This window comes from Lepidochelys olivacea (genome assembly GCF_965140295.1).
Source record: "Lepidochelys olivacea isolate rLepOli2 genome assembly, chromosome: 17".
NCBI classification, from domain to species: domain Eukaryota; kingdom Metazoa; phylum Chordata; order Testudines; family Cheloniidae; genus Lepidochelys; species Lepidochelys olivacea.
This window is the reverse complement of record NC_140427.1, coordinates 17577631-17591682: the sequence shown is the minus strand read 5'-3', so window position 1 is coordinate 17591682 and position 14052 is coordinate 17577631. Positions and strand designations below refer to the sequence as shown.

Below are 14052 nucleotides of genomic sequence, written 5' to 3'. Positions count from 1 at the left end.
AAGAAGTAGGACTGAGTGGACTTGCGAGCACTACAATTTTACATTGGTTTATTTATGAATGCAGGTTTTTTGTACATAATTCTATACTTGTAAGTTCAACTTTCAAGATAAAGAGAATGCACTACAGTACTTGAATGAGGTGAATTGAAAGATACTATTTCTTTTGTTTTTTTACAGTACGAATACTTATAAAATGAGCACTGTACACTTTTTATTCTGTGTTGTAATTGAAATCGATATATTTGAAAGTATAGAAAACATCCAAAAATATTTAAATAAATTGTATTCTATTATAAATTTGATTAATAATGCAATTAGTTTGATTAATTGTGCGATTAATTTTTTAATCACTTAGTCCTAGTTAAAAAGTATCCTAGAAAGATCAGTAAGTGTATGTCCAGTGACTCATAAATAACCCCACATTTCAATGGGTATTCTTTTAAAACACCCAAGAATAAGTTCTTTCTGCAAGTCACCTCTTGTCCTGTAGGATGCACTGTAGATGGAGCAAAGGATTTAACCCCAACTCAACCTCACGACTCTGAGAATGGATCATTAGACATAAGGACTGAGATTTTCAAATCCACCTAGGAGATCTGGGTGCTCAATGCCCATTAAAATTAATTTCTGGAATAGCTGTTCATTTGAATGGAAATTGACAGTCCAGATCCCTTAGGCAGCTGTGAAAAACAACCTGGATTTGCAGTGTTGCAATGTTTTGATGTTATTCTAAGGTGATATGGGTGGGGGTTTTAAAAGCAGTTAATGCTGGCCTAGCTCTGTTCCCATTGAAGCCAATGGGAGTTTTGCCATTGACTCCAGTCATAGCAGAGTTAGCTCAAACACTGACTGCTTTTGAAAACCTCACCCTAAAGACGCATGACTGTCACTCTTTGGTGACTGGACCACTGAGGGAATAAGCAAAGAGCTAGTGGAAATTCTTCATACAGAGAATTCTTGTAACTTCAGAGCTGAAGATCAATTATTCTAGTCTCTGTTCAGTGTTCTGTGGATTTGACAATCACTAGAGACAACCGATCCAGAGAAAGAAGTATCTAGCTGCCCTCCAATATATTTTTATGTACATACACACACTCAGACAGATTTGTTGTATAATCTATATACATGAACACGCATACATGTATACAAATACCTCCTGCCCTCTGCGGTCTCAGGTAAAAGAGGAATGAATTGTTACTTACAGACACGGGAGTCTTCATTTCTGCATATTTGAATTTCCTCTGTTTGTAATAATCCCGTCGTGGGAGAAAGTGCAGCAGGAGCAGATCGCACACTACAGATGCCTTAAATCAGACAAAGCATGACACAAAAACCAAACCATGGTTAGGGCAGCACCTAAAGTATTAGATCCTCTAAACCAGGAATCTGCACCAATCTCCTGAGGCTATAACATTCATCCCAAAGTATCCCAAAGCACCTTGCAAACAGCAGTCACTTCATCCACTTTGGATGTAGAACATGGCAGCTGTTTAATAGTGCACAGTCCATGCTGCACCTTAGTTTAGGACTGAAATGATATATGCAGGATTCAAGCTAGGGGACTTAAGTAGGCAGAAAGCAAATACCAGTACTTAAACTGTAATTTGGCTAACAAATTAAGTTTAACACCCTTACTGTTCCAAAAGGTGCCATGCAGTCTTTAATGGCTACAAGCAGCCAGGATCCCAATGTGGTATCTCACCTCAAAGACAGAACCTCACCTCTGGAAACCATACTGGGGTATTGGTTTGGGGCATATGCAGAAGGACAACCTCTACCTATCAGCCAGAATATTTGCTCCAGCGTTTCTTTTGTAGGTCTCCCATGAAAATATTGACCAGGCCTGACTTTCCTTAGTTTGACTGGGTCCAGCAAGATGGCAGCCCAAGCTGATATGCAGACCATCTAACATCAGTCCCCATTGCACTGTGGTTTGTTCATATCTAGGGGATCTGGAGATAGATGAGCTCTACTGCAAGGAAATCTCTTTTCTATTTATTTTGCATTTTCCACATTTAAAAGGCCAGGTGGATGCCTACGTGGAGCTGGTATTTTGCTATAGCTCAGAGTCACTTTCACTTCAATGCCACATGCAAGCAGAATAATTTGCATATTCACATATAGGCTGAACATACCAATACTCACCACTCCAAATATACCAATTCCAGAGCCTATTGTGGTCATCGTTGGGATGATGTCAAATTTACCTGCCTGAATAAAATGAGAGAAAATAAGCAGGATCTCCTAATAAAGCAGAGGAATCCTTCACGGGGAAGGAATTAGTAGGGCTAGGGATGACCCTGCTTAGGAACCTTGCATGGCTACCACTATAAGAGTTCACTTCCTCTCACGAACAAGGTCAGCTCCCAGACTGCTACGCTGGGCATCACAACATGGGGAATAGATGGCCAGCCCTCTGTGGAGAAAGAGGTGGTTAGGGACTATTTAGAAAAGCTGGACGTGCACAAGTCCATGGGGCCGGACGAGTTGCATCCGAGAGTGCTAAAGGAACTGGCGGCTGTGATTGCAGAGCCATTGGCCGTTATCTTTGAAAACTCGTGGCGAATGGGAGAAGTCCCGGATGACTGGAAAAAGGCTAATGTAGTGCCAATCTTTAAAAAAGGGAAGGAGGAGGATCCTGGGAACTGCAGGCCAGTGAGCCTCACTTCAGTCCCCGGAAAAATCCTAGAGCAGGTCCTCAAAGAATCAATCCTGAAGCACTTACATGAGAGGAAAGTGATCAGGAACAGTCAGCATGGATTCACTAAGGGAAGGTCATGCCTGACTAATCTAATCGCCTTCTATGAGGAGATTACTGGTTCTGTGGATGAAGGGAAAGCAGTGGATGTATTGTATCTTGACTTTAGCAAAGCTTTTGACACGGTCTCCCACAGTATTCTTGTCAGCAAGTTAAAGAAGTATGGGCTGGATGAATGCACTATAAGGTGGGTAGAAAGTTGGCTAGATTGTCGGGCTCAACGGGTAGTGATCGATGGCTCCATGTCTAGTTGGCAGCCGGTGTCTAGTGGAGTGCCCCAGGGGTCAATCCTGGGGCCGGTTTTGTTCAATATCTTCATAAATGATCCTGGAGGATGGTGTGGATTGCACTCTCAGCAAATTTGCAGATGATACTAAACTGGGAGGAGTGGTAGATACGCTGGAGGGCAGGGATAGGATACAGAGGGACCTAGACAAATTGGAGGATTGGGCCAAAAGAAATCTGATGAGGTTCAATAAGGATAAATGCAGGGTCCTGCACTTAGGACGGAAGAACCCAATGCACCGCTACAGACTAGGGACCGAATGGCTAGGCAGCAGTTCTGCGGAAAAGGACCTAGGGGTGACAGTGGACGAGAAGCTGGATATGAGTCAGCAGTGTGCCCTTGTTGCCAAGAAGGCCAATGGCATTTTGGGATGTAGAAGTAGGGGCATAGCGAGCAGATCGAGGGACGTGATCGTCCCCCTCTATTCGACATTGGTGAGGCCTCATCTGGAGTACTGTGTCCAGTTTTGGGCCCCACACTACAAGAAGGATGTGGATAAATTGGAGAGAGTCCAGCGAAGGGCAACAAAAATGATTAGGGGTCTGGAACACATGACTTATGAGGAGAGGCTGAGGGAACTGGGATTGTTTAGTCTGCAGAAGAGAAGAATGAGGGGGGATTTGATAGCTGCTTTCAACTACCTGAGAGGTGGTTCCAGAGAGGATGGTTCTAGACTATTCTCAGTGTCCTCAGAAGAGGACAGGACAAGGAGCAATGGTCTCAAGTTGCAGTGGGGGAGGTTTAGGTTGGATATTAGGAAAAACTTTTTCACAAGGAGGGTGGTGAAACACTGGAATGCGTTGCCTAGGGAGGTGGTGGAATCTCCTTCCTTAGAAGTTTTTAAGGTCAGGCTTGATAAAGCCCTGGCTGGGATGATTTAATTGGGGATGGGCCCTGCTTTTGAGCAGGGGGTTGGACTAGATGACCTCCTGAGGTCCCTTCCAACCCTGATATTCTATGATTCTATGAAAGGTATGCAGGAGCTGTGGATACCCTTCTAGAGAAGGAGACGGGGCATGTTAGATATGAAGCCATTAGTTTCTTTTTCTTTTGTGAACTGAATATTCCTGAAGACACTGGGATTTCTGTCCATGTTACTGGAGTTCTCTGTTTAGGCAAAGTACAGGATGGGCAGTCCCAATGAACACTTTTCCTTATGCTCCTCCCACAATGGTCCTCAACTACTCATGTCTCCAAAGAGACCATTTTCTAGTGACAAGGGGCAAGTCCATCTCCACAGCCATGCTTGGTGTCTGTGCTGAGACTGCCAACCAGAGTTCCATCTGTACTAATGTAGGGGTTATTCTGGGATGTGGGCACCAGGAAAAGACGGAGACCATCAGCTCACAATGGTTACTTTCTGATTGACCAAAACATTAAGCACCATCCTTAGAAAAATGGTTTGCAGTGCTCAATGGCCATTATGGAAAGTGTAAAGGGCTGGTGTAAATAGCTGTACAGAGAGAACCATTTGCAAAACCAGGAACTATGGTACATATTCCCGAGAGCCATCTACTGGCAGTTTATCTATTAACTTGCATCTAGAGAGAGCGCGCTCTGCAGCAGCAGGAAGTACCCAGGACTCCAGCAGAAATCATATCCGTCCCTACAAAGTTTACTGAAACAATTCAACCCCTCTACTTCAGTAAATGAACTTCAGGGAATATAGGAAAATGGCATACACACCATCCTGACTCTCATTTAACCTTCCTTCTGAGTCAGGATGGTGTGTATGCCATTTTCCTATATTCCCTGAAGTTCATTTACTGAAGGCCCTGAGATGCACTAGGTTCAGATACTGGGGTGGATTATATAACAACACATGACCTGGCAATGAAATTAAAAGAGAGGCTGATGAAAACTCTGTGAATTAAAATGAATTCACACAGGATGTTACCTTTCCATTCACCAGGATGTCAAACCGGATTCCAAACACCTTGTACAAAGTCCTGTAGTCAGTTCCATTATCTCTGTAGTATTTGGCATACCTTTCCAATCAGACAGATAATATGTTAAATGGCCTTTCATGGTCTTCAGAAAAGAAAAATAAAGCAAACTAATATAAACCACTGAGAAAATTGAGTAACTAGAATTTTTGTGACTAAATGGACAGAGGAAGTGACTTGGACTTGGGAGACTCTTGCCCTGCTGGGTGACCTAGGGCAAGTCACTTCCCTGCTCAGTGCCTCAGTTTCCCCATCTGGAAAGTGGGGCTAATAATAGTGACATCCTTTGTAAAGTGCTTTGAGGATAAGAGCTGAGGAAAAGTGCTAGATAACAGCTTGTTAGTTACTATAATTTTTATCCTGAAGCTGACCTCTACCAAATCAAAGTCAGTGAATGAACTGAAAGTATTCAACTGAAAATTTCACGATTGGCTAAGATGAGATGAGTTCATTTGCTCCTGTTTGAACATTTGTTGTTTAATGCTACTGGGTGTATTATGTTATTACAAGAAGAATAATTAAGTGTTACGGTGCACAGGGCTCTCATTTGTTACTATTCTGTAAATCTAAAGAAATTAATAACAAACAAATACAAAAAAATGGGTGGGTATTTCAATATCTATAGCTAGGCATGATGAGGCATTCGACTGAGAATCCTGTACCACTAATGGGTGAATGGATGTAGGGTGTGAATTTCTGTGATTACTGTGGTACCAGTTTAGAGGGTATCTGGCTGGTTTTAGGAAAGTTTGGCCTAACTCACAAATACCTTGTTCTTGACAATACGTGTAGTGAATATACTCATGCTCTTACTACATTTGGAACATATTAATAAGGTGGCCCACCAACTGCATGTTGTCATTTTTTGCAGCCCACCCAGCATCCAAGTTTGATGGAGGGGTGGGGGGGCCAAAATCATCAGCTAGCATACTTCCGCTTCTCCTCGCCCTACTGAGGAAGCACTGACCACTCTCAGCAGCACCTGCTGGCATGGCACTGTCAACTGAGGGGTTGGTAGGGTCAGAGAGCAGGCCTACTCTGCACTCACCCTGCACTCTCGGCTCCTGTCCCGGGGTTGGCCCTGCTCTTGGCATTGGAACCTGCCACAGAGGGTCACAGTGCCACTCAGGTTTGGCCTGGCTGCCAGCTGCCCCCTGCCCCCGTTATGAGGGAAGGGGAGCCGAGCCAAATTGTTAACCCCATGAACTAAGTCACAGTATCACTCACTCAAATTTGGCCCAGAGGGGCAGTAATGATACTGACTGCCTGTGTTTTGAGATCTAAGAATGCAAAGTGCTATATAAGAGCTACGTGTACTCTTAAGAGCAGTGCCACCTGTAACACTACACAACTGTAGTGACAATTATGGTATCTGCTAACTCATTTCAGCCAAGGAAATGCGTAGTGTTGTGATTATGAGGATGTTTTAATTTGGGGCATAATTGGTGACCCTGGGAGGATTTTGCAATGGCTCAGAGCTGGAAGTCTGGAGTGAGTGCCTGGGTGTGTGTGAAGAGAAAGAAAGGAAGGACAGCTGATTAAAGGGAGGTGAGGCATTTTCACTTCCTATTCTAAAACGAACGGCTGCACTTTGCACATGCAAGGGTGACATTTATTTTGGTAGTCAGGAGAATAATCCCTGCTTTTATAGAGTCTGTAATGTGCTTTGAGATCCTCCAGGATGAAAGAAACTATATACGAAGGCTGAACAGAAGATAATAGGGCCATCTTACCTGAAGTTGAAGCCTGGTGAAACGTTATTGTCATCGTTGTAAAGTCCGTGAAACTGGTAAACAGGTTTACAGTATGTCACGGGCCAGTCGAGGTCACAGTCCCAGTCTATGGTGATACCGACAACCCCGCCCTATGAGAGACACGAGAAAAGGACAGCAAATATCCATGTCGTCATCATGCAGAAATTTGTACTCAGGATGCTCTGCTGCATTCTGGTTTTGTTAGCTTTTTAATTTGCAAAGGGATGCTCTTTCCATCCCAATAAACTCACTCTCCACAGCTGGCTCCAAAGATGCTACCAAGGGACCAGAGATCAAGCCAGGATACATAGTCCTGCCAATTTATTTCCCTCTCTTCACCCAGGACTCTCAGCAACATAGGATTCCACCTTGCAATCATCTGGTTCTTTGTATGACACACTTGACATGCTAGCGTCATCCTCACTTACTAGTAGAGCTTCCAGAGCCTCTCCCACTATCATGCTGCTCCATTTGGAAAGAGCAGATCAAGAGCTTCAGTGGGAAGTCCTGATGTTGGATACAGGAGCCTGGTAATGCTGGCTGTGGTGACTGTTACTGTTTACATAGTATCACTGTAGTGCTCACGAGTTGCCTCCCCTTTGTTTGGCAACCTGTGTCTAGAAGCATGACCCTGAGCAGCTCTGACCCCTGCCACCAAGGCCTGGGGCTGCAGGGTTGACATCACAGCCCAAGCTGGTGGATAGAATGATTGCATCCTGTGTGCGTCTGTGAGAAAAGGGACTTTCATTTTGTGATTATTAGAGAGAGGCCTACGCCAAAAGCCTGCATCTGAAAATCCCTAAAATTCGCAGTACAGACTGGGCATGGACCCAAATTTTGCAGCTCATGCCCCTCTGTAGGGATGCTCCTTCTTGGATTAGAGACAGCTTAACTTGTAACCTCTTAAACAGACAGGTCTGGCCAATCAAGCTGAAAAGATTAATCTCTCAACCAGTTATAATGGGCTACCATTGGAAATACAATAACAAATAAAAAGAATGGAAATAGGGAGGTACAGTGTCTTCATGTATGGGCCTCATTTCTGCGCATACATAGATTCAGTGTTTTACTAGCTTTTTTAACTAGTTCAGTGGATCAATAGCTAGTACACAACTGCTGTGGGCTTAGAACGATCACTCATGAGGCTGGGCCTCTGATGGAGAGAACATATCAGATTCTTGTGGTTAGGAAGGAGAGGGCACAGATTAGATAGTGCTGGATTCAGGAGGTCATTTTCCATCTAATCAACTGAGCAGCATCAACACATCTCCATAGTAACACGTTTCACCTCTTCCTCTTCCCCGGTGTAAGATACTGACATGTAGATAGGTGGCTTGTGTGTGAACCATGAATGTGAACTTGTGGAGGTGGAGAGGGAAATGTTAACAAAAAGCAATAAGGAAGCAAAAAATCCTGAACCAAAGCAGTGATGAGCTCCTCAGTACAAATGCCAAACAGGATGAGAAGGGTGGAGACAGAAAAAAACCCTCTTTATTTGTTCTGAAACAAACAAACAGTGTAGCACCTCATGATCAGCAATGTGGCAAATACGCACAATCCTTGTTAACATAAGCACAAAATGCTCTGCCTTTCCTGACCTCTTTTTGCAGATTAGACTGTATTTCTCTGTAGTCTAAGGGTATGTCTGCACTTTGAGCTGGAGGAGACATGCCTGCTAGGTACATACTCAGGGCATCTAACTCCTCATGCTGCTCACACCACCATGGCTACATTCTACTTTTAGCATGCTAGCTCAGTCAGATCTGGCACGAGTATGTCTCCCTGAGCTGGAATTTGCTCCTCCAGCTTGAAGTGTAAACAAAGACACCCTGTTGACTCCTTATTTACCAAGTTTGGATTTTGCTGCAAACAAAATATATAAAGTGATTGGTCAGAACTATGGATCAAGGTATAGAGCTGTGCTAATGACTGATTTTTCACTTCAGTGGCCAAAAAAACAAAACCCATTTCAGGTCAACCTCCTATGTCCCCTCATTCTCATGACTGAAGCACACATCACTTGAAATCTGTGTACCTTAAGGGCCAGGGCATGAAAATTTTGTCCCGATTCCTTCACAATGTATCCCAGCTCAAACACAGGGCAAAAAGGATCTTTGTTTTTGTGGTAGGTGCATTTTTTCAGGTAGCTTGTGGTAATGCCCTCCACTAGGTTGCGTCTGTGAATAAAAAAGAACCTGTATGTCAACTGAATGAAATGTGATAGTCTATGATTAGTTATGGTATAAAAAGCCAGATTTTCAAATGAGCTCATTACTCATCACCCAGCAGCTGATGTCCAGAGTCTCATAAGAGTTCTGCACCCAACATGCCAGGTTCTTTTGAAAATCTGGACACTTGTCTCCATGCCTGAGTGGGTACTGAGCTCTTTCGAAAAGCTAGGCCATAGTGAACATCATGCTTTAAAATCAGCTACACGAGAGCAAAGAACGTACATTGTTTCACAAAACTTATAATTTAGAGACAGAAATAAGGATTGAGGCAAGGCTCAGAAATTTGTTTTCAAAGCAGTGGAAGAGAGGGTTATAGCTATAACCCATTAGGGACACAATAGATTTTATTCACTTTGATCCAGATTGTTTCTGTTGTTTGTTTATATTGCAGTAGTCCTTACAGGCCACAGTCAGGACAGGTCCATTGTTCTAGGTGCTGTACGAACACATACTAAGAGTTCCTGACCAAAAAGGCATAACGCACACTTACACTATTGTAAACCAGAGTAACTTCATTCAAGCCAGTTGGAGTTTCTCTGGATTTACACTAGTGTAACTGGTCCCATTTTGACTTTGTAACATGGTTTTGTCATGTAGAAATTAAGATAGTGAAGGCAAAATATAACAAAGGGATTTGTTTAGCTGGGTTCTGTGCATTTCACCTATTACCACTGTAGAATATCTTATTCTCTTTCTTCCCTCCTGGGAGCACAGTCTCTGGTGAACTGGCAATCCATGGCACTGAGTAATGGTGGCTGGACAGACTCTACTGAATACATGCTGCTTCAGAGAGCAGCCTGGATTAATGTCAGGTTACTGTGTATTTAACCTGATAAATAGTACAGGGACAGTACAAATCTATAGAAGGGAAATCTGTCATGCTCAGCACAAATGACTTTTGTTCATTTGTTCTGGATCAAATTTATAATCAGACCAGCAACAAATCCTCTTAGACTTGTTCCTTTGGTCAGAGAGACAGTTTACAGAGAGGCACTAGGAAATTATTTCCTAAGTCAATTACTGTAATAGAAGCAGAAATCGTAATGATGTGAAGGGCCTTTGACAATTTCTATACAATCTAGGTTCTCCTGGTGCTTTAGCGGCTCCCATTGTAGTACTTCATTTTATATTTCTGCCTTCAGAAGAATAAAAAGACAGAGAAAGAGGAGATGTGTGTGCACCATGACAACTGAGATCTCTGGTAAATTTCATTGCAATCTCTGCTTCTCTGATTTAAAGACTGAAATTAGACACCGTTTACAGCTCAATGCTAGCACCAAGGCAGCAGGTTTTACATAGCTGAAGTGTTCCTTATAATACTACCTAGTTTCTATGCAGGCATTTTTCATCAGTAGATCTCAGTGCTTTACAAAGGAGGTCAGTATGATTACCCCCATTTTACAGATGAGTAAACTGAGGCATATAGAGGGGAAAGTGACTTGTCCAAGGTCAGTGGCACAGCTGGGAATAGAACTAGGTTGCCTGAGTCCCAATCCAGTGCTCTAGCCACTAGGGGTATGGCTATACTGCAACTGGATGCGTGCTTCCCAGTCTGGATAGCAGTGTGGACGTTGCTGCAGAGGCTCAGGCTAGCCACCCAATCGCCTGTGTCTGAGCTCAGGTGGCCTAACTTTATAATGCATGGTTTACTGTAGCTGGGAGTGAGTCTCTGCCAGTGCAGCAACGTCTACATTGCTATTTATAGTGTGCTAGTGTAACACCGACAGACCCTGGTCGTCAGCAGGCGGGATCAAACATGCGGCCTCTGGAACTTAGTGCATGAGCCTCTACTGCATAAGCTAAAAGCCAACTGGCTCTTAGCTAAGGCCGTAGAACAGACTAATTTTAACTCTCTCTCCCTAAGTGGTCCTAGTGCCACGAGATGGCACAGAACACCACACCCAGAAGGTGTGTGGGTTACACTAGTGTGAATCTGTCTGCCTATGCTGAGGCTCGCTCCCAGCTACACTAAACCGCATGTTATAAAGTGAGGCCCTGCTCTTGCGAATAAGTTAATGACTTTACTCACATGAGTGGTCTTGTTTGGAGGGTCAGGGCTTTCGTCCCCATTTTGGTTTGTGACTCATTTAAGGACCAGTCCTGATTCCTACTAACTGATTTGTTATTGAATGCTGCAGTCAACCAAATACTGGACTCAGGGACAAAAGATGGTGTTTTCTGCACCAAATGAGCCAAAAGCTATACATACAATACTACATCACTCTACATAGTGGCAGGGATCCAACTCATGAGCGATCAGAAAAAAAAAGATTTGACATTTGATCTCTTAAAAAAAAAAAACCCAAACATTTACTCACCTGGAGACTTTAAATGTGGGGAAGCTGATGCTGTTCTTAATAAATAAGGTAAATTTTTCAGCTTCTAAGAGCAACGGGGGGCTGAAAAATACACGTGTTAACAAGTGCTTGTCTTTCAATTAGCCAACATCTAAAGTAATTATAATAAAGGGAAGAAAAATAGATGCAAAGAAATTATATGGGATAGCATCCAAACAATCACATTCAGGACCCAATGAGAGATTTGGTCTGGTCCTTGCACTTTCTAGGTAAAAAGATGAATTCCAAAGTATCCTAGGTAGAAGCACTATAGAGAAGGGGAAATATTTGCTATGCAGACAAGCCTTTTCTTGGGCCTGATGAAGGAGCTTCCTTTCATTATATGCTGTGTTGACTTTACTGTGGAGAAGCAATAATGCAGAACCCCAATGTCCCCTGCTCATCCCCACCCACTAACCAACTGGCTGATGCAGAGACTAGGCTTTGGTTTTGCAGCTGGCTACTGTACCGCACCTGACGTTTTACAGTTAGAACAGAGGAATTTGAATGATTTTTCTGCTGAACATGTTGGCCAAATTCTGAAGCCTTTATCCTCAATCAAAACTCCCACTAAAGGCAACAAGCTCAAATCCACGGCTCATGAGAGGCTCTCACTTCCCATGATGGGAGCTCTTTACTTTCTATGGTAAAATCCTGGGCAGCCTCAGAAAGGGGCAGGGAGCTTTCTGACCCATACCCAGGACTCCAAGGATCCTGGCTTTTCATGCCCTCAATGCTGGGGAAGAGAGGAGGCTACTAAAACCCTGACACAACAATACACCCCAAAGTCTGGAAGAACCCGTAGAGGGAGGAGAGAGGGGATTGTGGTGATGGGCTGGTCAGAGCATCCATAGCATGATCTAGTGGCTGGGATGACTGAGAGGGACCCCAGAGGCATTATTGTTGCCCATCCCTTGAATGCATGCAGGGTGTGTGTCTGATAGGCTCCTGCTTCTCCCCAGCTCTGGTGACTCAGCGAAGTGGGAAAAGCACCATGAAGATTACTCAGCTACCTCACTGGGTTGGAGCAACCCTCCGCCAATGAGGGATGTAAGGGGGAAAAAGTCATTTCCCTTCTGCTAAGGTCTGTTCAATCAAGAAGCCATTTGCAGTGCACAAGGGCAACTTTTTTGAACCTACTAACTTATGAAAAATGCTACGTGTTCATATGTACCCTGGAGATGGTGCTCTATTAGCTAGATGCATTTCCTGTGTAATGCAGTCTGTCCTCTCCTTAAGGGTAGTTGTGGCATGGGTCCAGCCAGCTGTGTTCCAAGGCTTGGCCCCTTCAAGGACAGACATTCTGGGACTTGTAGGTCTTCTAAAGATCACAGGACCAAACAGAGAGTAAGTCCTGCTGGAGATTGGGGGTCAGGTTAAATGACAGCTATGTGACAGGCTACAGTATATAAGGCAAATCTGTGGCTCAGGAGAAAGACCAGCAGGAGGTTCTTCATGGTGAGCTAGAGCAGGGGTTCTCAATGTTTTTCCCTCCCCCCACCCCACCCCCAACATATTATAAAAACGCCATGGCCCACCTGTGCCACAACTGTTTTTCTGTGTGTAAAAGTCAGGGCCAACATTAGGGGGCAGCAAGCAGGGCAATTGCCCAAGGCCCCACGCCACAGGGAGCCCTATGACACTAAGTTGCTCAGGCTTTGTCTTCAGCCCTGGGTAGCAGGACTTCAGCTTTCCGCCCTGCCCAGTGAGTATAATGTTGGCCCTGCTCGGTGGACCTCCTGAAACCTGCTCACAGCCCCTGTCATAAATCTAAAGCGAAGGGTAACCACCTTTCTGTATACAGTGCTATATAATCCCTCCTGGCCAGAGGCAACATCCTGTTACCTGTAGAGGGTTAAGAAGCTCAGCTAACCTGGCTGGCACCTGACCCAAAGGACCAATAAGGGGACAAAATACTTTCAAATCTTGGGGGAGGGGGAAGGCTTTTGTTGTGCTCTTTGTTTATGTGGTTGTTCTCTCTTGGGACTGAGAGAGGCCAACCCATCCTAATCCAAGTCTCCAATATTGCAACAAGTATAGGTAAACCAGGCAAGGTGGATTAGTTTTATCTTTTGTTTTATGTGAATTTTCCCTGTGTTAAGAGGGAGGTTTATTCCTGTTTTCTGTAACTTTAAGGTTTTGCCCAGAGGGGGATCCTCTGTGTTTTGAATCTGAATACCCTATAAAGTATTTTCCATCCTGATTTTACAGAGATGATTTTTACCTTTCTTTCTTAACCCTTCTTTTAAGAACCTGACTGATTTTTCCATTGCCCCAAGATCCAGGGGTTTGGGTCTTTGATGATTTTGTAACCAGTTGGTTCAGATATTATTCTCAAGCCTCCCCAGGAAAGGGGGTGTATAGGGCTTGGGGGGATATTTTTGGGGGGAAGACTGTCTCCAAGTAGTCTCTTTCCCTGTTCTTTGTTTAAAACGCTTGGTGGTGGCAGCATACTGTTCAAGGATAAGGCCAAGTTTGTACCTTGGGGAAGTTTTTAACCTAAGCTGGTAAGAATAAGCTTAGGGGGTCTTTCATGCGGGTCCCCACATCTGTACCCTAGAGTTCAGAGTGGGGAAGGAACCCTGACAGCCCCCCAGGTGGCCTTGGACCCTTGGTTGAGAACTGCTGGGCTAGAGAATGCTGGGGAGCAGACAGTGGGGCGGAGTTGAGGAGGTAAGATTTAGAAGAAGCTGGGAAGGGTACACAGAGGAAGGAAGAGGCTTGGGCAATACATTAGTAGT

At 44.1% G+C, this 14052-nt stretch overlaps 1 protein-coding gene and 1 long non-coding RNA gene across 3 annotated transcripts in view; one reads left to right on the top strand and one right to left on the bottom strand.

Annotated features, from left to right (window-relative positions):
• Window positions 1–14052, top strand: part of LOC311532395 — a 76654-nt gene that overhangs the window by 20053 nt on the left and 42549 nt on the right. The window lies entirely within an intron of this gene.
• The window catches only part of P2RX1 (purinergic receptor P2X 1), a 36830-nt gene that overhangs the window by 4786 nt on the left and 17992 nt on the right, over window positions 1–14052 (bottom strand). The window contains exons 6-11 of the mRNA XM_084650820.1: window positions 11294–11374; window positions 8780–8921; window positions 6724–6854; window positions 4942–5032; window positions 2146–2211; window positions 1203–1304 (exon numbers count right to left, since the gene is read on the bottom strand). Of these exons, the coding sequence (XP_084506946.1) occupies window positions 1203–1304; window positions 2146–2211; window positions 4942–5032; window positions 6724–6854; window positions 8780–8921; window positions 11294–11374 (613 nt within the window). The remainder of the gene's footprint in view (window positions 1–1202; window positions 1305–2145; window positions 2212–4941; window positions 5033–6723; window positions 6855–8779; window positions 8922–11293; window positions 11375–14052) is intronic.